The sequence below is a fragment of the Lycorma delicatula genome, chromosome 1 (assembly GCF_047948215.1).
Source record: "Lycorma delicatula isolate Av1 chromosome 1, ASM4794821v1, whole genome shotgun sequence".
NCBI classification, from domain to species: domain Eukaryota; kingdom Metazoa; phylum Arthropoda; class Insecta; order Hemiptera; family Fulgoridae; genus Lycorma; species Lycorma delicatula.
The window spans coordinates 108,889,464-108,915,318 of NC_134455.1; the positions used below are offsets into that span (position 1 = coordinate 108,889,464).

The window sequence follows — 25,855 nt, forward strand, 5'->3', positions numbered from 1 at the left end:
TTTCACTTCAGTAACCTCAATTATTTTTTGACATTTTATATGAACCAATTCTAATAATTTCTGTTATAACACATGTATGTGAAGGGGGCGTAGCTCAGATGGTAGAGCGCTCGCTTAGCATGCGAGAGGTACCGGGATCGATACCCGGCGCCTCCAACTTATGTTTTTTGTTTAAGTATTTATATGTAATTATATTTAAAAATTAATTTTATTACATTACATATTCAGAATTTCATACTCTACATCATGAATCATTTTACACCATATTACTTTTTTCCTGTCTTTTGAAAAGTTACATATTAATATAACAGCGTAAACAATTCAGTTATACAATAACTGACATTTTTGTCTTTGTTAAATTATAAAGATGGTAATTTCCGTATAGGATTTCCTCGAGAGTACCTAGTTCTCAATCTTTTACGATATAAAAATCGTAATATATCAAGAATATGTTATGCAGTTTTTTTTCATTGTTATTATAACAGTACTATAAATATATATAATTATCTATGTATTCCATATGTGTATATTTTATTTATGATGTATAAGTGTGTTTATTTTAAGTTTGCAGTAATTGTTAATAAAATTAAAACCCAGTTTGGTAATTAATATGTGCATACTTTTTAAAAGATGAGTATAAAACTATTATTAGATTAAGGAGACTAATTTTTAGAAAATCACAAATGACATTATTTTGGGATATTTATATAAAACATTAATAACCGCTACCTGAATGAAAAAAGATATATAATGGGAGAGGGAGCTATTTAGCCATTTGGCAACTGCTGCCTAAGCTTTATATATATTTAATTTCTGTTTCTTTAACGTTGAAATTTTTTAGGTCCTTAATTATTTTTTTTTTTTTTTGCAATTACGCGTATATAATATATGGTATTCACTTCGGTTAATTTTTGATACATACTGTGTCTTAATTCCATTCCCAGTTAACAAGTTCCGTATTTTGGGGCTTCTAAAAAATTACCGAGATTAATCGTATTAAGATTTTAACCTCAATTTTTCGAGTATTTAAAATACTCGTATTTTTAAATCTTCGTACAACAGCTTAAATATACATCATTAAAGAAATAATAAACGCGAAAATTTATTTTTCATTATAAAATACACTTTTTAAAAAAAACCGTTTTCTTTACACCAAATCACCATTTTGTATCGTAAATTGCCGCCCATCGATTTTTTTCATAAGTATTAATCGATAATGAATAGATTCATATTCTATTTTATTAGGTTTTTGTCGAAGGTTATTTCATTTCATATTTTGCTTCCATTACGAATAAATCGTGAAGCAATCGATGAAAATGGACGTGTATGAACGATGTCAAAAAACCTTGAAATTTGTAAATCCTTGGACACCCGGTGCCTCCAAATTATAAGTATATATGTATGTATCTTATCTTCCTAATGTGTACGTTGCAATCTGTGCAGCTAGTGAACCCCCCACGACCCAATGAAGTGAGGATGATATGTATGTTACGTAAATGAGATGTAGTCTTGCACAGACTCAGGCTATTTCTGAGATGTGTGGTTAATTGTATACATATATGTATATGTAATTTTTATCTTTATTGGATTACTTGTGCGTATAGAAAATTAAGTATTTATTAATTTTCAGACACGATTATTCTAAGTAGGTTAAATGATAGTTTTATACAAATTGTGTAACAAAGAGATGGAACTAGTTTCAGAATATCTTTTATTGGCGAAAAATAAAGAAAAAAATTTAGCAAATATTTTGAAGGTTTAGATGGTTCCTTTTAAAAAATTCTGTTAGTGTTCACAATATACAGATAGTACACATTTTTATTAAAAAAATATATGAAAGAAAATTATGTCGGCATATTCTTCATTAGAAAACTAAAAAGGCACTTTTAGATTGTGATATTAACGCATTCTGTAAGTGTTGAAATTTCTCAATTAATCTAGTGGTTGTTAAATTCAATTTTGCGTGTGACATTTGTATATTGTTTTTATTGGTAATATAACAAATGAATTTACTCATTTGTTGAAATATTCTTTTCGACACCATTTTTTATTTTTTTATTTTACTACTGTTTTTTTTTTCGGAAATTCTATAAAAAAAAATCGGGTAAAAAACACAAAACCACAAGTTTTGTTCTATAATTTGTTTCTTAAGAATTTCATTATAGAATAATTTTACCGTGGGAACAGAAATCAATGCGAATTGTTTTCTAGTCGTAACTCGAAACCAAGGTGGTTTATAGGACTATATTTATAAAACATTTTTCTTTATTTTCACTGATAGTTATCTATAAATTATTATTGTGCATCATGAGATACTTTGTAATTTTGGCATTACATAAAATGGAACTTAGTTCAAATATTTAACTTTAAAAAAATAAATATTAACTATTTTTAAAAAAACGCTGCACTAAAAATTAAAAAAAAAAAAAATACTTTTTAAATGTTTTTAGATTTTTTAGCTTATTAAAATTGGAAAGAAATCTAAAAAAAAAACTGGTAACAATGTTATTGAACTGTACGGTGTATGTACCGAAATTTCAAAAAGATTTAAACAGTTTTACTTTTAAAGGAAGTTTTTTACTTGTTTTATTTTCTAGATTTATTCTCTAGATATTGACATGGTATCATGATCTATTTTCTAGATAATTTTTTTCAAGATTGTTTATTTAAAATATAGGCGTAGACCTACAATAAATGCTGCATGTATATAAAAAAAGAAGCCATTCGTAAGAAAATAAAGAGCAGAAACCTCGGTAAATGTAAGAAAAAAGTACTGAAGAAAAAACAGCGTAACAAGGCTGCTAATAAACGAGCGTGAACTAAAGTTTTCTTGATTGTGGGAATAAATATTTGCTTAATAATTTTTCTAAATCTTTGTATTTATTCCTTGAATTTTCGTTTTAAAATACTTAAAATATCATATTAACATAGACGATGATGACAAAAATAGAAATATATTTTTAAACTGTCTGTACAGACAATATTTTTCCGCTAAAAAAATCCGTTGAAAAATCTTACAACGACTTTAGATAAACTTATAAAAAAAATCGTTATATTTGACGAAGAGTAAAGTTGAATATTGATTAAAAGAAAAAACCAGTAGATACGATTCAGACTGAAACCTCTTCCTTTTTTTGACGTCTATTAAAAACCGTTTCCACTGGAGGCGACTGGCTGGTAAACAAATACAAATCGAGGGAATGAGATAATTTATTTTAGTTTTATATGAAAAAGCGGCGATATCATGTTGAAGAAAAAGTTCTCGCAGTATTTTTTTGTCTGGAAACAAAATTTATGTACTTTCATATAAGTTATTTGAAATTATCACATCGATTCCGTTACCGATACGTATAACATCTTAACGAAATTCTCATCGGATATCGTCGTTGTATGCGGTAGCTACCGATCGCGCGAGAACAAGATGATATCAACTAACTGCTTTATTCGCCGTCAACCACCGCCATTACTATTTACCCACTGTGCCGGCTTGCGTTTGTTTTTGATAATGAGATTCGTTGTATCGTTCCGAGTTTAATGATGTTTGCCGCTACACCAGTCTCCCTAATTACACCAGGGTCCTGACCACAATGCAATCGAGTAATTAACCCCCTCAAGTATTATAAAGTTTAATCCTGTTCCTCTGTTTTGATTAGTTTGCTAAGTATTTAAAGAGCCAGATTGTTGGCTTTAAAACAGTGATTATTTCATTTCCTCCCTCCACCCCGTCGCCCATCGTGCCTCCCTTCTCTCATAAAACCCTTTTACGCTCTCTTCATTATATCATTCGTTCTCTCCGTTTTGTTAACAAATAATTTCTATTGTTCCTCTCCTCTTGCTCCTCCCGTCACAACTTCATCCCTACTCGTTTTACTGCCTCCTGGATTAACAAATGGATGAAAATATGACACTTGTGATTTTCATTTGTGACGTGTTACAATTTGGATTAACTATCTGGAATAGATTAATTTTATCATTGATAGTACTATTGTTTATTGATGTCAAATTACAGTTTATATCCGGAGGTTAAGTTTCATTCGTTTCACTAGGCCGGTAAATAATCTTAATGAGCGATCCATTTTATTCAAAATAATAATACTATAATAATAATAATAAATGACAGGTTTACTATTTACGTTACTATTTCATTAATTGTGAAAACCAATGAACGTTTGTAGTCGATGGTTGGTTGTAATTTACTGTTGAAAACGATAGATAAAACGTTTTTATTTATCTATGACAATTGAAATAATAATTAACGTAACATTATATGCGTCATTTGAAATACAAGTTATTTTAAATATTATATACGAAGGGAACTAAAATTTTCTTTACAATCAAATTGAAAAAGAACAAATTAAGAAAAATAATACGGTTATTAATTTGGAAAATCATATGTTAGTAGTAATCGTATTTTGCAGTATTTTTATTATTTAAATTAATAACTTATTAATTTAATTAATAAGTTATTTATTAAAATTATATTCGGCTAATAACTTCTCAAAAATTAGCATACTTTCAAAATGTTGTCCGTGTTTTCTTGAAGAATATTCCAGTTTTTTTCGTCGGATATTTTCTTTCAGCTATTGTAATCCGAAAACATAGGATGTTGTTACATCGGGAAATATTGGAGTCATTTCAATATTTAATGATTATTTTATTGGCAAAATTTATCTTTAAAATCTTTGTGGTCTTTAACTGTATGTACAGTTCCACACGTTAATATTAACAATAATGTTATACTTCTTCTGACCAAAGTAAAAAGAAAACTTTTCTATGTCGATCTTCTTTCACGGCTAAGTGCAGCCTTCTTTGTTTTCGAAGAAGAAATTTTCTCCGCTAATTTTTCCTGCAGAAATTACACGCACGTGAAAAAGTTTTTAATGGAACAATTGTGGATTTTCCTGAATCTTTTCCATTATTCAATTGATTTTTGTTTTAGTTAAAAATTATAACGCAGTGTTTTTCTGCCGGTTTTGTTTTTAATAAAAATCAAATTTCTTAAAGTCTTATTCATGTTCAATTGACTTTACCGTTGTAGTTTCTCTGGGAATAAATTCTCCGAAAATTTTGTTGCAATTTTTTCTTTTGTTTCCTGACAATTTAAGTGTTATTTTTTCAAACCTAAAATATTGTATTTTGCTGTACCAAGTATTTTACAATAATTTCCTCAAACACTAGAGGTAAAGTTCTGGAATCAGTTTTATTCAATTTTTGAGATCACAAACTGTATGAAATAATCAAATTTACTCCTCGTTCTAGTAATAAATTTCAATATGGCTTCATTTTACTCTTGAAACAGAAATCGGCAAAATCTTTCGTAAGCTTGAACTCGGAACGAAGTTTTTCAGAATGTAAGTTTATATGAACGTGTTTCTTTATTTTCACCTGTACATGTCTGATATATTTTTCCGTTTTCTCGAGACAGACCTGTTTATGAAAAAATGGAATAGTAAGACCTATAGTTGTTACCTGTTTATTCAAAATTTAGTGTTTATAAAAAAGTGGTGGTCCGTCCCGTCTCTATTATTTTCTTACTATAGAACTATCATTTTTTTTAAAAAACCTATTTAATTATTAAATTAAATTTACAATTTTGAAAAGAATGAACAATAATATAATAGGATGCTAAAGAATTTATAAATTTTTAATTGCTGCAGAATATTTTCAGAATTTTCCAGTATATAAAATAAATCACGAGTCTTGAAGTGCAGTAATACTGTAAAAACAAAATGAAAATTCTCCTAAAATTCGTTGAAATAGTCGCTAACGTTAACGTAAAATAAACAGCATGATTCGTAGGTTAATTTTTGCATAAAACTATTGTTATACTTCTGTTGATAATGTTTATAAGTCTTATTATTATATTTTTAAAAATCATCGTATTCTACGTAATAAAGTGGTGATAAATAGTAGATGAAAAAGTAAGAATATTCGAAACGGATAATTGAGGAAGCAGGATGTAAGCTGTATGTTAAGGAAAGGTGATTGGTACGATCGATGAATTGGGATTGTAAAGGTATAATATAAAACAGTATTATTATTTTTTTTTTTTTGAGGTTTTTAGGGGCATCGACTACTTTGGTCATTAGCCCCGTCCCACTTTCAAAAAAATTCACAATTTCATATTCTAATACAACTTTCGAATCCAAAGTTTACCGCCTAGGCTTTCCTTTCGACCATCCTTTTTTGCACTGTTTTTCCATTCTTCGAACGGCCTCAACTTCTGATGAGAGTGTGTCTGAGGCCTCGGACATGGCATCTTTTTCTCTTTCTGATGCCAATGACTTTCGCCGACTTACATCAGGTGATGAAAGCTTCGTTGGTGCAGTTAGCATCGTTGCTATTGAATCTAAACTTGCAAGCGATGCATTTTCGGCGGCTGATGAACTGGATCCAAACTCTAAGGCTAGGGCCAGTTGATATAGATGCTCTCACCGTAGCTGCTCTCTGAGCTTTTGGAAACTGTATTCTAAAGGTACAGTTTTAATATCGTCTGTTCTGGTGCTTTCTCAATAATGACTTGCACCTCCATTTCGGTAGACTCAGATTTTTCCTATACTCTTGGCACAATTTCCTTAGCCTTGTGATTAGAAGACGGAGTGATCTTTTTTCCTTTTCCATATAGATCAAGATTTTTATTCATTACGTCAATTAATGGCGTTATAATCACAGGTTTTGCCAGTTTTTTAGGCTGCGCTGGTACGTGTCTTATATCAACGACGTCAGTCCGGCAATGAGCCTTCTTATGTTTACTTTTTTCTGTCCGATGAGTCGACTCAATCATTGAATCAATGATTCTTTCTATCATTGTCGCAAGATTTGGTGCCATTGTATTAAGCAACTGCTCCACGTTAATTTTAGTTGTGGAAGGAGCAGCAGCTGCTTCTGCATATGTAGTCGATGGTCGAGGTGTTCCTGAATTGACAATTTTCTTCGCTTCAGGATAACTGACTTTTTAAGCGTTTTAATTTTCTGAATGGCCGTTTCCAATTTATATACTGGGCAGTTCCTTGATCGACAGTTGTGGTACCGTTTACAATTAATGTAGATTGCAGGGTCTTTACATGGATCACCCTTATGTGTTTTCCTTCCACATATGCATATTTCCTGCGCTTCACATCTAGCTGCAGTGTGTCCGAATCGTTGACACTTAAAACATCTCATCGGCTGCGGAATGAATGCACGTACATCAAGCCGATATATGGCAGCTCGTACCTTTTCAGGAATATTAGGCCTATGAATGTCAATACATGCGAGGCCGAAGGAAGAATCTCACCATTTCTTCTAATAGTGAGTCTGCGACAATGTGTCACTCCTTGACCTAGACATTTCTTGTACTATTTCTTCTTTTGTACAGTTTAGAAGATCACGACAAACAACAACTCCTCTGGATGTGTTAAGGGTGCTACGCGGTTGGACAGATACCGCAAATTCACCGATCTTCTTCAATGCCTGGACTTTTTCTGGCTTTGAATGTCGTTGATAGTTTCGACGTGCAATCCATTAAAAGTCTTCTGGATTTCCTTGACAGGACCACCAGCACAATTAGCAATCTCTCTAGCGATTAAGAAGAGACTATAATCTTTTGGAAGTTACCATTCTCCTTCGTACTGATCAAAAATCGTGGTTTGGGAACATTATTTCCAAACAAAGCTCTTCTTAAATCTCTACTGATTCTATCAGCATCTTTTCTAATATTATCAAACTCCTTACTCTTTTTCCTCTTCGCTTGTGGTGAATCGGCGGTTTCAAAACGAGGGTGTTTACGTGCACTCTCTGCCACGTTTATTTGTTCAAGGCTATTCATTTATGTTGATCCCTTCTGTAGCAAGGCTAGCCACCGGGGTACATCCCTACTCCAGGGCTACTAACCTTGGAGGTCCGACCCGGTACTCGGTGGAACCAGAGGATGTCCTTGGATGTCCTGGCAGAGACCGGATGCGCAATTTCTGCACTGACTCCAGGATCCTACTCACCGAAGCTTTCAGAGCTCCCATGCACCGACATACATGGGCACCATTGACAACGGAAGGGTCTCCGTTATACCTGCAATAACATTGACCCTGGCCGCCACATCGCCAGCTCTAAATATGGTATGTGTCCGCTTCCTAATCGTTTAATTGTTCATATCCTGCAGGTGGCCGAAAATCCAATCGGTCTGATGACCTGAAGATGGAAACAGGTCAAAAGGAAAAAGCATATCCGAGGAATTTACTCGGAGCCCCGTTAGCGAGCTATATGTATTGTACGTAAGTACAGCTGTTACCGCCCTGGACGGGGAACGTAGATGTTGTGTTCCGGACGTGGGAATTACCTACCTCAGGGCGTTGTTATTATTATTATTATTATTATTGTTATTTATTATTATTATTTGTTAATATTATTTATTATTATTATTATTAATAATAAGAATGCTTTTAACCAACCATGTATTTCTATTGTTGTCTAATACATTTTTATTATAATCGCGAAAACTTGGGTTTTCAGATTTCAACGGAAATACCCATTTTGACTAGTTTGTACGTACGTACATACGTATCTCGCATAACTCAAAAACGAGTAGCCGTAGGATGTTGAAATTTTGGATTTTGGACTGTTGTAACATTTAGTTGTGCACCGCCCCTTTTTATTGCAATTGATTGAACCAAAAGTATCCAAAAAAGCCAAAATCTCAAAATATTGAATTTTGGACATTTTCTTAATTATAGTAACAAGCCCTCGTTGAGATCTTTTCAACGATATATAAGTGGTACTTATTTTCATTGGTTCCAGAGATATAGCCAAATAACATTTTAATTAATGAAATTTTTGGAAATTAAAAGGGAAAGGCACATCGGTTCGAATCAGTCTTCACTTCCTTATTTTTAACTTTTTTTTTTTTAATTTAAATATATTGATTTATTAATAATTATTAACCTCTGATTGTAAAAAAATTTTCTCGATGAATAATAATTCAATAATAACAAAAAAAAAGAAAATATACAAAAAATAACAGAAGTTATTAATGAAATAAAATTTGACGTTCTTTTATTTTTTTTAAAATGTGAATATGTAATTTAATAGGCGTACAAGAAAGTCATGTGGCGTCCACATCAGATTTTTTCTAATAATACCAAAGGAGACGATTTGACGTGAACAACACCGGTTGTTCGTATTGCTCAAAGATATCGAGTATAGTACACGAAACCTAATTTATTTTTATGTAGTAGAAAAATAATGATACATGGAAATGTTTAAAATATTTTTAAAAAATGGATATTTTTTCTGCTCCCCACTTCCAAAAATCACCTTCAAAGAATGTTTTTTTTTTTTTTTGTTATTTCTCTACTTTTTCTACGTTGAATGGGAGAAATTAAAAAAAAAATTCCACTGAAAAATGAACAACCAATAAGAATTTTTTTTTGAGTGGGGGGGGGGTGAATTATGACGAAATTTTATTATTATATTATCACTAAAAGTTTAAATAAACCAAAAAAGTTTTAAAAATTCCAAAAATCGATATTTTAAAACTTTATTCGGCACCCCTACCCATAGTACTGGTGGCTCCCAATGTATTTTTTTCGGGTTGCTTCTTATATTACTACCAAGCCTAGAAAGACATAAAAAATCTCGATTAAAAAATATGCAATACATAAAAAGATAGCACTTTTCGATATTAGGCGGAAAATTTGGGGAGAAGGATTTTTTTTTAATTGTAAGATAAGCGTTCTGAGCTTAATATAAAGGAAGATTATGTTTGCAAAATTTTGATTAAATTGAGCCCTAAGAAACTATCTATCCAATCCCTTGCAGATATCGACCCCAAAAGTTTTACCTACTAATTGCCTCATATGCACGAGTCTCTGTGCCAAACTTCATGAAAACGGTGAGTCCGGTCAAACGTTATTAAGCTTCTAAGATGCCAACACACTTTCATACGAATGATGCCACTTTTTTTGTTTTTTGGAGTTCCTGGGTCATTAAACGTGGAGAAATGCAAAAAATCCATACCCTATTTTTTGACATGAAGATAGGAGACAAATGAATCTTTGCACAAAAAGAATTGATCATGTAATACAATACAAGTACTCAAGTACCAAAAATTCAAAATTTTGCAAAAATTAACATGAAATAAAAACAAATAAGAAGGCCTAAGGAAGCATTTGTCAGACAGAAATATTATTTCGTAATATGAGGGAGTTAAACTTAAGCATTTTGTGAAGTATTACGTTTTCAATGTACTCCTGTACAGATGAAAAATATGGACATTAAGAAAAGGGGGAAAAGAGTAGTTGAGAGACATTTGAAAGTTGTGCTTGGAGCAGGATGGAGTGGGGAAAAAATAAAGTAATGAGAATGAACTAGAATATAAGCTTTAATAAATTAGAATGATTCAGAATAGGAGATATAAATGGCCGGGAGATATTTGAGACGGATGAAATTGATTAAAACAGTGCCAAAAGGTGCCTAAAAGATGTAGGAAAAGAGTAAAAATAATACCACAATCTAAAACGAAGTCAAACAATCAGGGTGTTCACAAGTTTAACCGCGAATAGACGAGAACGCTTCAAGCTGCCTCAGTACCGATAACCAAATGATGATGATTTTAATATTCCTACCTACATAACATGCACGCAACAAATCTGTCGCTGTTTGCCATTGTACCGCTTGATTTTACTTTTGTTTAAAATTGAATTTCTTAATTGAACTGTATAAAAGAAAGTTAACTATTGTCCCTTCCTCCAAAATTGGAAAATGACCTTAGATAATTAAATAGACCATTTAAATAAAAGGAATGAAACACTTTCCAGTCGATCTATTGAAACCGTTTAGAGTTAGCCAAAGAACTCCAATTTTTAAGAAATGGGGTGCATTGTGTGGAATTTTTTTCCAGAAAAAAGAGATCAATGGCATCATTATTTTCTTGAATTAAACACATGATCGTTTAATGGTTCCGTTTTTTTTTTTAAATTCAGCTCTTCTCGGTATAGTACCGAGAAGTCAAACGAAGATATCTCTTCAATATCTGGTACCTCTTCAATATCTCTCACGTTCAATTTATTGTAACATTTAATATCGTCATACGAATAATTTAATAGCTGCCAAAGAAAATTTAATTCTCATTTTAATCCTTTCTTAGGATTAAATCAAAATTAAACTTCATTACTGATACGTGCGTATACAGAATTCTCTCAATAAACACTTCTATATTTTTGTACACAAGGATCGAAAAAATTCGGATATCAGATCTAAACGGTGGTATTTAGAAATTTTGTTTTTTTGATTTGCTGAACATTTTTTATGATACCATGCATCATAGACCGTACACACGAGTTCGTTCATATTTCAGAGAAGAAAATTAGATCTTTGTAAGTATTGCCCAGAATAATTGAATCTTTATTTTCACCTTCCTTAAAAAGGGAAAATCTTTCAATTTTGGACCTTTCTCTCTATACTTGTTCTTGTAGCATAATATATTTTGTTATGAAGTCGTGAATGCCAGAATATTTTAACGCAGATTTCAAGAAAATCAGTTGGAAAAGTTTAGTTAAGAAAATGATATTTATCAGCCTCTGCTCAAGCTTTGCAGTAATTAAATTAATTTATTCCTATTCTTATTTTTGTCGAGTTAAATGTGTCTCACATTTTGTGTTTTATTCGAATGGTATTTTCTCATACGGTAGCGAGATTTCTTTTTGGTTTTTAACTGCCTTCACGTATTTTAAATTAAAAAAAATATATGATCGAATTCTTTTTTTTAACTTTCGATTTTTTAAGTCGGCGCCCAATTAAGCATTAGTAATTTGTTTTGAATTTGGAACCGAATTTAAAAAAATAGATTTAAAGAAGAATTGAATAATGTTTTGTTTTTTTTTTTTGACGGCAGGGGGTTTTATTATTCTTTTAATATCGCGATGATGAAAATATCTGCTTGAATTTATCTTAATGCAACCTTGATTTTGTCTTCACAACAAACATTTAAATAGTAGATGACGACCCTCCTGATGGATTCATAATTCATTTATTGCCTACATAATCTATTTGCAAAATTGATTTTAGCTAACGTATTAACTAGTATTTTTGTAGTGAATACCCTATTGAAAACAAGCTTTACTGTTAATGGATACACACTTTAAATATAGTTAGCTACATTCATAATCTATGCGTTCAGTATATATCTCCTCACTAGTACGTTGCTTCATTGCGCAAGCTAAACAAAACTGGCATAATGTAATTTCATACTTTTTTATGTTGAGTAAATTTTAGTGTTTTTTTCTACCAGCTAGTAATATGTCAGGGGGCGTAGCTCAGATGGTAGAGCGCTCGCTTAGCATGCGAGAGGTACCGGGATCGATACCCGGCGCCTCCAGTCTATTTTTTATTTTTTTTTTAATTACCATGATTTTAAACGAATTAAAATGTAAATTAAACTTTAAACGCATTAATATTAAATTTTTCTTCTTACAGCAATTACTTAAAACATATTAGCATTTATAACATTTTTTTATTAGATGAAGCCAGGTAGTTGTTTCGTTTCGTATATTCGGCTAGATCTTGGTTCAATTTCCAGCGTAGTAAAAACAAAACCTCTGAATTGGTTGTATATCTATTAAAATAAATATATCTTTAGTAGTTTTATTAGTAGTTAAAAAAATCTGATGCAGAAACCACATGTCTTCCTTGTACGCATATTAAATTACATAGACACACTTTTTTAAAATGAAAAGTACATAAAATTTTATTTCATTAATAACTTTTGATATTTTTTCTTTTTTTATTGTTATTATTGATTTATTATTTATTGTAACATTTTTTTACAATCAGAGGTTAATAATTATTTATAAATCAATTTATTTAAATTGAAGAAAATAAAGATGAAGTCTGATTCGAACCGATGTGCCTTTTCCTTGTAAGATCCAAATATTTCATTTATTAAAATGTTATTTGGCTATAACTCTGGAACCAATGAAAATAAGTACCACTTATGATATATCTTGAAAAGCTCTCAATGAGAGGCTTATTACTGCAGTTAAGAAAAGGTTCAAAATCCATTTTTTTTGTTGGATTTTAGGCTTTTTTGGATACTTTTGGTCCAGTCAATTTCAATCAAAAGGGGAGGTGCACAACTAGATGTTACAACAGTCGTAAATCCAGAATTTCAACATACTATAGCTAATCGTTTTTGAGTTATACGAGATACATACGTACGTAAAGACGTCACGCCGAAACTAGTCAAAATGGATTCAGGAATGGTCAAAGTGGGTATTTCCGTTGAAATGTAAAAACCGAAATTTTTCGCGATCATAATACTTCCTTTACTTTGCACAAGGAAGTAAAAAAGACTTGTGGTTTGCTATTAATCTTTGAGTAACTTTTAAAAAAGTAATAAAAGAAACTTAATTTGTTCGGAAATATTTTCTGAAGTTATTAGTGTGTGATTAATTTCAACCACTGTCATTAAACTAGTCCCTTGTCTTTGCTGTTCAGATTTCGAGAGCTTGACTTGAATTTCTTCAGAATGAAATTTGAAATACGTCATTTAATTTTTTTTTCATTAGGTGGTGCTCCTCAGGACCTCCAACGTCCTCAGCAGACGTTGGCGATCATCATAACCCATATAATTCTTTTGTGGCAAATCTAAATTAAGAAATCGGTGATATTACAGTTTTTTAATCAAGTTATGCGTCTCCGTTTTTTTTTGTTTTTTTCTTTGTAATTTCACTCGCAGTTCATATTTTTCTTTCTCTTAATGTATAAAATATGGTATCATTATCTTTTTTAAACATAACTTTGTTCTGATCTTTATTATATCTATGTTGAGTTTTTATTTATTCGCCAATAAAGGAAATTCTTGATGTTTAGTTAATTCTAATTATTTTTTGGTTAAAATTTATATTGTTGGTTTTACTACTGGTTTAATTAACCTTCCTTAAATTTATCAAATTTTTATTTTTTTTGTAAAACCCATCCTCTGAGTGAAAATCATTGAAAACGTTATCTGCCAGTTGGGATGTGGTCCTGTTTAAGAGCAAAGAAAAATATTTTTGTGTCATTTAAATTTAATAAAATAAATTAAATTACAGTTATATTTTTAATCTGTTTATTAAGTTATTACGATCGATAAAATAAAATGCGTTATTTAGTTTAAATATTATTAAAATAACATTTTCAAAACGTAAACCACAAAAAAATTTCTGACCAAGTAGGAGACACCGCTAAAAAATATTTTATTTGAAGTGTTTTAAATTCTATTCACTTGAAGTTCGTCTTGAAAATTATTACTAGTGAACTTTATTCTTCCTCGGTGTTTTTTTTTTTAATTTTATGTTTTTGGTTTATGGTGTAACCAGTAAACAAGAAACAAAAACCTCAGGTTGGTGTGCTCTACAGGTCCTGGTATTCTTAGCACGGATCACACAAGGTCAGATCTACTACTATAAAACAGAAAGTGGGAAATGAGTGAACCATAAGGAAAGAGTAATGGGCACCCCTCTCCTGATAAGGAGCACCTAACCTGCTTACCATTCGAGTATTTTTAACCGCATAAAACCATCATACCAATCAATGATTTTTTGCGTTTAGTCTTACTATAGCCTATGTTCCAACAAAAATTTGCTCGTTTCATCAGCAATAAAATAAGTGGAAGTAACTAAACTTAAAATCGTTAGTTAAATTAGTTTTAAATTACAAACCAAAATATTTGTCGTAAGAGGCTTGGAAAATATAAAAAAAATGTTTTAAATATAATGAATCTATGAAAAAAATTGTTCAGTTTGTCATTATATGGGAGATAAGATGTATTTTTAGTGGAGAATTAAGATTAAATTAAGATCAATTAATATTATAGTTATTATTATTTTTTATAATTTAATTTTTAATGTGATTTACAGATGGTGGTCCAGTACTTGGTAAAGATATTTGGTTCAAATTTAAGGAAGGATATAACAATGCTGTTAGATTACGTGTTAATATGAGTGACTTATTTTAATATCGATAGGATTATATATATATATGAAAAAATTGGATGACTGACATTATCAAAATAATGAAAAGAAATTTATTACATTTTTTTCTTAATTCTGAAATTAGAAATATTACAAGGCGAGTATTTCTTAAGAAAGACATTTCAAGTTCACGTTGTATGCATTTAATATTTGTATTTCTACATTTCGATCTTATCAAACTTCAGTTACATCTATTTCGTGATTTTTCTTCTTATACATAACGTGTGAGTTATTACTGTTGTTATTACAATACTAAAATATTTATCGATAACTAATAATTGTTCAAGTAATGCAATACGGACAATGTATATTTGTATTTAACGATGATATAATGAATAGAATCTTAGTAGGTAAGTGCCTTAATCAATTTTGTGTGTTTATTTCTTTTACGCTGTGCATATTTTAGTACAAAATGTATAATATTTTTTTTTCCTTTTGATATGTAAGTATTGTCTTTTTAATGTTATTAAAAAGACAATACAATTAAATAAATAGTATAATTTTTAATATTGTTTGAATCTACTTAATATTTAAACAACTCTTTTAACTGGTATTTAACAGTTTGTTCATTAATCATGTAAATATGAAGGGAGATGTAAATTTTAACAAAATCTTGTTTTACGTATGTAAGAAGTTCAAACTGTTTTTATATAAATTTAATGGTCTACAATTTCAGATCACTCACCGTTTGTAGTTAAATATCAGGTCGAAATAAATTGTGTTTTAACAACTTTAATTTAAATTGAATTATTAGCAAATTTCTTATTTTAAAATAACATTTTTTAAAAATAGGTAAAAAATTTTAATAACGTATTTGGATTCGTTTAAAAACCATTTTTTTTTATTCGATTTTTATCTAACAAAAAACTGATATTTTATTCAATTGAAACCAGGATTTATTATAAATTTGAGTGTGATTTTGAAGAATATTTTCGTAGCTTAACATTAGATTAATCTATATGAAAAACTAGATTTAAATTTATTAAAGATTACATCTGATATTTAAATATATTTCCTATTTTAATGTTTCAAAAATAACTGATAAGCAAGGTAATCGATAAAAAATATTCTGTTTAATTTTTGTATTGAAAAGCAAAATACCCGCTGAATTGAAAGAGGTGTTTGTCACGCATTGTTTCATAACAGAAAGAGGTGTATACTAATTTGTTGATTTATATTCTGTCCCTGTCTCTGAGAGTTATGATGCTTACTAATCAAACAAAATTTTTGGTAAATAGAATTAGGGTGGGCTGAGAAGGCTGCAGCCTGATGGAAGAAACTACCGAGCTGACTTTGATTCGTACGACAATGAGGGACTGGTGTCGTACTTTATAGGGTAGTTCGCGACTGTCAGTTGACGTTTGTATAAAGCTTATTTAGTATTTATAGTATCTGTGTCTGTAGTGTTTAGACTTTTGTAGCGAATATAGTATTTAAAGTTCGGTATCTACATTTTTTTTGGATTGTAGTATTTTTTTTAAGGCGTTGAAAAATAATTGACCGCTCATAGTTTGCGTTTTATATCCCGAAAATGATAACGTTTGTCTATCATATTTCATAGAAGTGATCTTTCAAAAACTGCGCTGATCTTATTTTTTTCACTATCATTTATACATGTCAAATACTTAAAAATAATAATAAAATAGTACGGTTTAAATAGGAAAATTTGTTTTACAATCATCTTTTGTAAAACTCACTGACACATCTAAACAGATGTTGTTCTGTTAGAAGCGTTACCGGACCAGGGTAGGAATGCATGGGAATGAAAGGACTCGATCGATCATTTGTCTCATCTGGGGTCAGCTCCTGCAGGTAAAGAAGATAGGAGTATAAATACTCCGGGGAAGACCACTTGAAATCAGTCAAAGCGAGCCGTTATGATGTGAGTTCTGCGAGGAGAGTCGGCGACAGTGCTACGGTAGAGGAGTTATTATGCGAGTTCGACGCGATTAAGGTGATGTCACAAGTAATTCCAGTACACGAAAACAAGAAATGGTTCGGTAAGTTACTGTAAGAGTATAAGTGAAAGAGATAATGTACTAAATTTCAATCGTAAACTGCTACGGGGTATTTCCAGTGAAAGAACTTTATAATTATCTATTGTACTATTGATAGATAATACAAGACTAGTGTTAAAAGTATTAAGACTAGTGGTTATGCTAATGTCTGTTATCGATGGACTGAATACTGCTTTTCATTATTTATCTCTACCTTTGAATAAATCCTGACGATTACTTTAAATCCTGTTTTGTATGTAATCTCTGTTTATTATTATTACTATTGACATTTTTTATTATTATAGTTGTGATTACCACGATTATTTGTTTATTATTGACATTCTATTATTAGTATAATTATTAATCACTATAATAGTTACGTGTTAATAGACCCGCTGGCCTCAAGGAGGCAAAGCAAGAGGTTAAAACTATCGTAAAATCATATCATACATGTTGTTCTGTGGCAACCGCATCTTGGCATACGCCAGAGCTTCAGGTTCATCCACCTAGTTCGGAGGTTATATACTTCCTCATCAATGCGCACATGTCTAGAATCACTGCTTTCTGCATCGGCAGGAAGAGGCGAGGTTGAACCGCCAATGGCCCTGAGTTACTTGTGAAGCGAGTACGGAATCTCTCCAAGTGCGCCGATGACGATGGGCACTATTATAACTTCTCACTGGGTCCAGGTCTTCCTGACCTGATCCGCCAAATCCTTGTACAGCTTCTCGGCGTATTTCTTCTGGATGTTAGTGGCCAGTGGTAACGTTACATCGATGATCAAGGTGATGTTTTCCTTTTTTTCAGTCACAACAATATGTGGACGATTTGTGGGCCACTGGCTTATACGCGAGGACCGCGCGATCGTAATAAATCCTATAACAGTCATTTTCCAACACGGACAGAGGAACATACCTGTAGTAAGAGACAGACACATCAAGAAGTCCCAGGTTCAGGGCTAGTCTCTGATGGAGAAACTAAGATCGGTCCAAAAAAATGTTGTAAATGATTTCCAGAAAAATAATTGCGAACGGTAGGTAGTATTTTCTTATCAAATTGTTCGTTAGTTTCATTTAGAATTGGCAACTATTACGAATTTGTTCCATAAATAACGGAACTAAAGATAGCCTTAATTTTATTACGGTCATCGCAGTTCCGACTAGGAAGTTGTAACAAAGTTATAATATTTTCCTGATATTAGTTATTTTTATGCCAAATTTCATAAAAATCGGTTTACCCAGTCAAAAGTTATTAAGCTCCAACGCCAACAAAAGTATACGAAAATTATCCTCCACCTTTTGTTTTTGGGGGGTCTAAGGATGATAAAACGTTGAGAAATGCGCAAAAAACTCATATCCCATTTTTTACTGATTACCATAGTTACCGTTTTGCAGCATAACTCTAGAGCTATGATGCCAGAAAAGTAAAAATATCAGCTAGTTGTTTGTTCACAAACGTATGCATTACATACCTTAGTAGTTAGTTCAGGGATGATTAATTAGTTGACGCATTCGAAGACCGTTGAAAAATCCAGATTGCCAAGGGATGGTTCCACAATGACTATAAAAAATGAAAAGCGTGTGTGTACTCTGCTTTTGTACGTTGAGTAGTACGGAGATACGCGCATCTATGTTTTGTAGCGCTGGTGGAGTGTAATAAAACTAATCTTGGACGGCGGAATCTTGTTCTAGTGCTCTGAAGTTTTTTGCAGTCTAAAACTAATTTTTTTTTTCGGTAAATTTCATAAGAAAGCTATCTACCTATTGTAATGAGTATCATGATTCGACTTCCGAAAAATTTCGACATACCTTCGCGTTTCACATCATCCTCCAGACCCCGAAACCACCGTCAGCTCAAAGATTATATATATGTATTTTTTTTTTTCACTTTCTTGTGGGACACGATAACTGTCGTAATTTTACGCCAATCAGTTTGAAATTGATACATAAAAATAACTCGTTCGAAAATCTAGGTCGATTTCGTTAACGGCCAAAATCGGACCGTGGGGATGTAAATGGGGGAGCTTTTTCGCAAAAATAAAATATCCTTCTAACTTTCTTATTAAGTAAAATATCGAATTCGTTTAAAGTTCCTACTATTCTTTGGATAAGGATCTAACACTTATGTAAGTAAAGGTTTTTGATATCACCAACCATTAGCCCATGGGGTGGAAAAAATGGGGTTTCGAAGACAAGAAAAACAAGACAACAATTTTTGATATGACCAATCCTTACGGCAAGGGATGACCAAATTTTTCTGGAATTGTAAGAAGATGGGCCATGTCGTATGCTAAACATGTGAAACTTTTTTTCAATGCATCTTTGCCGTAAATTTTAAGTTTTTCTTAACTTTAAGGTGGAAATCTTTTTTATTCCTTACTTACCATTGGTGAAATCTACCTCCGCCTTCCGGCGTCCCGAAAGGGATTTTCTTTTTGTAACTAATTTTCTGGGTTAAAAATTCGTTTTTTATAAGTTAAAGATGAAAAATCGTGACTGAACTTAAAAACCAGTAGCAAAAGTGATTCTAATGATTCTGAACAAAGTTGAATGATTCTAATGTAAAGCGGATCAGAAACAAAGACCGGGGGAGTACACTAAAGAACAGCCTGTTTTATTTCATTGGATAAATCGGAAATGTCTTTTTCTTTTACAATTTATGAACGTAATTTTTACATGAGCGCATGGTTGTCCCGATGACTGTTGGCAACATTTTGTATCCAAAATGCACGTAGAACATTTTACGATGTAAAATAACTAAATTTTAAACATTCTTTACAACTACTAGACCCAACGACGTCATTAATGGAAGTCCTGTTTACGAATTTTTTTTTTTAGTTTAACCTGCCACCCCATTTTGTAAGCAGCCATCCAAGTTCTCTGGTTCCCAATTGTTTCCGGATTCAACTTCGGATGAATTGTTGATCAATCATCCTAATTTGACATGTTTGTTTTTATTAATTAATTGCTGTATCTTAATAACAGTACTCAAATAAATTTAAAAATTATATCTTTAGAGAGTTGCTGAAATATACTGAAACATTTTTGGAAATAGTTCCGGGTCTTTTCTGTTATTGCCCACCAAATTAAAATTTTTGTGTTTGTTATAAAAGATGGGGTATTAATGTAATTTTATTCGGAAAATTCGTGAAAAATAATACAAAAATTTTCCCATTAATATTTATCACGTTAGGTTAAGGGATCTAGGAAAAAAGGAATTATTTTCGTCTAAAATTCTTTTAACCCTTTAATCGCGGACCACGCAGCAATTGCGTGGTTGCGATATTACAATACGGTGCGGAGTACGCAGGTTGTGCGTGGTATTTTTTGTGTTAAACATTACTTGTGTAAATTTCCGCTCGCCTTACATAGTTGTATTTTTGTTGATTCTACGCTTTTTTTTGATTTGTGTATATTTCACATCGTTCTTGTGTTCAACCATTTTTTACCAGACCAGACAGTCGATTTCAAAGCGTATAATTCCGAGGTAAGTGTTATCATTTTACAAAATTATTTTAAGTTTATTATTTTATTATGTATCTATTTTCTTATTGCAGTATCAATTCATAAGTTTTAGCAGATATGTACGAGGGTAAGTCAATTATTATCCGTAATGTAGTTATAAATTTTATTGCAATACAAATAGGAAACTTACATGTACATCATTTTTCAACATAGTCCCCTTGCATTTCAACGCACTTGGTGCATCGTTGCACAAGCCCTCATAAAAGAAGGTTTTCGGTTGAGCTACGAGCCAGGAATGCACCGCTTCTTTCACTGTTTCGTCCGAGGTAAATCGACGGCCCCTTAATGCCTCTATGAGCGGACCAAACAAGTGCTAGTCAGAATGGGCAAGATCAGGAATATACGGAGGATGAACCAGTACTTCAAAGTTGAGTTTCTGAGCGTTTCAGCAGTGTGAGCAGCAGTATGTGGACGGGCATTGTAGTGCAACAACAAAACACCTTTCGACAGCAGTCCTCTGTGTTTGCTTCGAATTGCAGGCTTCAGCTTGGCAGTAAGCATCTCACTGTAACGCGTATGTTTATTGTTGTGCCCCCCATAATGTTCCAGTACTTGGCCTTGTGAGTCCCAAAAAACCGTAAGCATCAGTTTTCCTGCGGACGGTTGGGTCTTGAACGTTTTTTTGTAGGGCGAATTTGGATGTTTCCATTCCATACTCTGCCGTTTACTCTCCGGCTCGTAATGATGGATCCGTGTTTCGTCACCAGTGATGATTCTGTCTAAGAAGATGTCCCATTCGTTATCGATTCAAATGTTTTTGGCAGATGTCCAAGCGCGTTTGTTTATGCAACTGTGTGAGTTGTTTTGGAACCCATCTTGCACAGACTTTATGAAACCCAAGTCTGTTGTGGATGATAATGAGGCAGAATCGTGACTAATTTGCAGACGATGTACCACTTCATCAATAGTTACTCGTCTGTCTAAGAAAACCATGTCGCGTGTACGCGCAATGTTTTCCTAATTTGTGGCGGTAAACGGTCGTCCGGCTCCTTCGTCGTGCGTAACACTTGTGCGACCATTTTTTAATTTTTCAATCCATTCGTAGACACTCCGTTGCGGCAACATACTGTTCCAGTACTGTACAGTAATTTTTCGATGAATTTCGGCCCCTGATACATCTTCCGACCACACAAAACGGATCACTGAACACTGAAAGCGGCTGCTCCATGGTTAACGGCAGGGCAGCGAAAATGGAACTAACCTAGCAGCATCAAACCTGCACAGATATAACAACCGTTAAACTACGCCTGCGTCATCTATGCAACACGACAGTACTACCAACATAAAAGAAAATATAACTAAAAATTGCGGATAATAATTGACTTAACCTCGTATATTTTTTTTTTATGACTTAATTTTTTTTTTAACAGTATGTTCATCAAAACGTATTCACGGTTTGTGTGTCCGTACTTAATATTTTTTAAATATGCATAAATTTTGATCAATGGTGCTCAAACGAATGAATCGTATTGATGAATGATATCGTATTTTTCATGTTTTATGAACAGCAAAGAATAGTGTTGAAATATGTTATACATTACTTTTTATTACCTATTTTCACAATATATTATTAAAGACGAATTTACCTACATGTGATGTTTGGTTGCCTACACTACAGGAGTAAAATCACTTTGTGAGGCGGACCACGCACAATTTGCGTGGTGAAGGTTTCCCGAGTTTTCCGTCTTTATAATCACTTCTACCAAGAAATCAAGTCAACGCATAATCAAAAACATTGATTTAACAAGAAAAAGAAAAAATTCCCGTCCTTAAAAGAAAAAAGTCCCTCAGTTAAAGAATTAATTACAAGTATCGTTTCGTTTTTCATACTAAACACCTTCACCTTAACTTTGTCTTTAACACCTAATTGTAATTTAAATTTTTTGAACAATTTATAAAATAACAAAATCAAAAGTAAATATCAAACTTTAGAAGGCCAGAAAGGTATTAAAGATGGCGTTTGCAGTCAAAATAGAAATGTATTAAAATTTGGTTAAACAGATTACGTTCATGGTGATGCTGCCTACATATAAACTCGCAGAGGTGTGGTTCTAAATGATTCTTATTGGTAACGCACTCCTTGTTTCGTCTTTTCGCGTTGGCCCACACTGATTCGAGTAGCTGCATCTGAGCCTCCGTCTGCGAATAAATAGAATTTCGATCATGATTTACTGTCATGTGCAGTAATTCATGTTAGGAATGTTCAGTACATCATGTCAAGAACGCCACGTATCCGATTTGATAACTGTAGCTGAACTAATCGATCCGTATATTTCATTCTGTAATTTCGTTATACATAAAGCTCTTTGTCTCATGGCAAACCCGGCCGAACTCCCACTGCTGCGGGAAAATCAGTCCTACGTGTTCTTGCGCTTCGCAAAACAAGATTTGTGTATTTTAACTGCGGTGCTAGGACCACCTATTACTATCGGATCGTAATAAGGTATCCGCGCACACCTTCCGCAGATAATTCTTCCAATCGGTCATTGCATCACAACTCATTCGTAATTATTCGCCACTAAAAATTGGCATAGTTTTGATTTTTTTTGTCCAAGAATAAATATACGAGTATAAAATAATGGTGACGAAAGATAATCTCTTGAAGCAAAATACCGTTTTTCAGATCGATTTCGCTCCTGCAGCCGCCTTTCCTGCAACTTTACAGTCATTTTTATCGGAAAGATATAAGTTAATTTCTTGTCCGCTATTGCATTAACGCGTGTGGTAAAGGAATTCAACGCCAAACTCAATTTCGCGAATTAATTGAAACAACGACATGTTAACCGCGCAGTGACGACACACATTAGCGTAACCTCAATGCTATTGTTGAACATAAATATCATTCGGACTTGATGAAACACGAGTGATGGATGATTCATTTGTTTGAACAAGTTACGTCTCTATGTTATTTATCTATCTTTCTTTTTCTGTTTAGCCTCCGGCACCACGGTAAGGTTAATACCTTACCCTGTGAAGTAATCTTCAGAGGGTGAATGAGGTTGACATGTATGAATGTAAAGTCGTCTTGTACAATCGACCGTTCCTGAGATGTTTGATTAATTAAAATCCAATCACAAAAAAAGACACCGGCATCCACGATATAATATTTAAATACCTATAAAACTGCCGTTACTAGGATTTGAATCTTAGAACTCTCGACTTCGAAATCACTGATTTGCGATCATGTTACTTATCTTTTTTTTTCCTGTTTAGTCTTCGGGAATCACCGTCAGGTATTCCTTCAGAGGATGAATGAAGATGATGTGTATGAGTGTAAGTGAAGTGTAGTCTTGTACAGTCTCAGGTCGACCATTTCTGAGATGTGTGGTTAATTGAAACCCAACCACCAAAGAACACCGGTATCCACGATCTAGTATTCAAATCCGTATGTTATTTATCTAAAAGATAGTGACATCATGTCGTTTAATTAGCAGTTATACTGGGCGAATTACATCATGAGAATTTTGATAATTTTGCCGTGATCCTAGCACAATATGGTGATAATCCTTGAAAATTTTAATTTGCAAATGGTGGGGGAATAACACAAAAGACTCATATTTCGTTGTATAAAATTTAATTTAAAAAAAAATCCATTTAATATTTACTTTGTCTTCGTTACAAGACAGTATCTATAATTACCATTTCGATTTATGAATAGTTCATTACAAGGGACTCCAGGTATTATAATCTTGTCGTTCATTAGATGTAAAAAAATTTAGTTTGCAGTTTTGATATCGATTCTCTTATCTTGCTATTTCTGTATTCATAAATTTTTCCACATTATTACCATTAATGCATTCCAAAAATGAAATAAAATTTTATTCATTAGTTAAAAATATTATATTTTAACTGTAGCCTGTGTATATAGATATATGCTGTAATGTTTAGTTTGTTATTTTAACATTTAATCTAGAGCTGCAGATCTGTTGTAAAATTAACCATAAAAACTTTGTATCAATAGTTAATTTATCGTTATAGAAATTCTAATGAAAAGTGGATGCAATGTACATCACTATATATTAATGGCAAATGAAAACTGAATTGAGTTTATGAAAAGGCCGATAAAAGCACGTGTTATTAGTCTGTACTGTGATCACTATCATTATTATTATCAAAATGTACAATAATACTAAAATAGTGACTGGCAATTAATGGTTTTCAGAACCTCTGAAAGTACTGAGACAGAATTATGTATCAATAATGAGTCGGAATTAATGGGTGAAACATGTAACTCTGTAGTTCTACGGTATATATATATATAGTATGCAATCTGAGTACACTGTGTGTTCGTGTGTATACGGTGTTATAAACCGATGACACAAAATGCAAAACAAATCTAACACGATTAACACAACAGAGTATACGGTACGAGAAGGGAGTATCGGCGTGCGTGGCGCGAGGCGCGGGCCTCACCACGCATTATCCATTCCGTTTGCCGCATCGTATTTAATCCTATCTACCCATCTACTCTTACTATCGCTTATTAATTAGACCTAATAAATTACTAATAACATTGTTGCCTGTGGTCTTCAAATCCCGATAGATTCTGACTTCTCACTTCTTAAAGACATTTTCAAAATATTATAAATTGTACTATTAAGTTAATAAATACTCCAAAATAATATATTACATAAATCACGTCAGAATAGATAGCTATACCTACACCTGGCGGATAAAAAAGACATCGTCCCCGCATTTGCCTGATTGAATTAAGGGAAACCTTGATCAGAGCAGCATCATAAAATACACTTTTATAATATAAAAAATAATTACGGTTAAAGTCCGCACTGCTTGTTAAAAATAATACCGTATAAGATACTAAATAAATAAAATAATTTCAAGATAAATAACAATTCACATATAATTAATTAAAATTAAATACACGTTAAAAGGATATTCATAAAATTTAGGAGTTGTTTTATTAATATTAAAAATCACATCGATAGAGTAACTTCAATTCTTTAAAAATGATCATATATTTTAATTTTATTTTAAATAAATTAGTGTAAAGATGTTTTAAATGGGTCACTAATTTATTTAAAATGGAAGCCTAAGTTCAGATATCTTTGGCAGAAGAGTATTAAGAATTGAATCAAAACCTTTAGGTTTGCTAGAAACGGATACAATTATTTTTAAAGAATTAGTGATTTTTTTTTTTAACAAAGGTTTGCACGTCAATAAATATAAAAGCACAGTTAGGTTCAAATTTTTAATTTATTAAACATTGGTATATATGATTCAATTTATGGATGCAAAAAATGATTTATTTTTGTATCCTGAAACAAAGTCTGATTTTTAGAGGGATCTCCAATTGGTGAATTGGAGATATAACAGTTGAATCGCAGGGATG

The 25,855-nt window shown here is 32.1% G+C and overlaps 1 protein-coding gene and 2 non-coding genes across 3 annotated transcripts in view; all 3 read left to right on the forward strand.

The window, feature by feature from the left end:
* cutlet (chromosome transmission fidelity protein 18 homolog) overlaps positions 1–15,491 on the forward strand; it is a 170,434-nt gene extending 154,943 nt beyond the window's left edge. Inside the window, exon 21 of the mRNA XM_075354703.1 lies at positions 14,871–15,491. Within this exon, the coding sequence (XP_075210818.1) occupies positions 14,871–14,968 (98 nt within the window). The 3' untranslated portion in view covers positions 14,969–15,491. The remainder of the gene's footprint in view (positions 1–14,870) is intronic.
* On the forward strand, positions 84–156 carry TRNAA-AGC (transfer RNA alanine (anticodon AGC)). The gene has a single exon. It is a non-coding gene; the product is annotated as a tRNA-Ala (tRNA).
* Positions 12,277–12,349, forward strand: TRNAA-AGC (transfer RNA alanine (anticodon AGC)). Its single transcript has one exon. It is a non-coding gene; the product is annotated as a tRNA-Ala (tRNA).
* Positions 15,492–25,855: the final 10,364 nt, after the last annotated feature.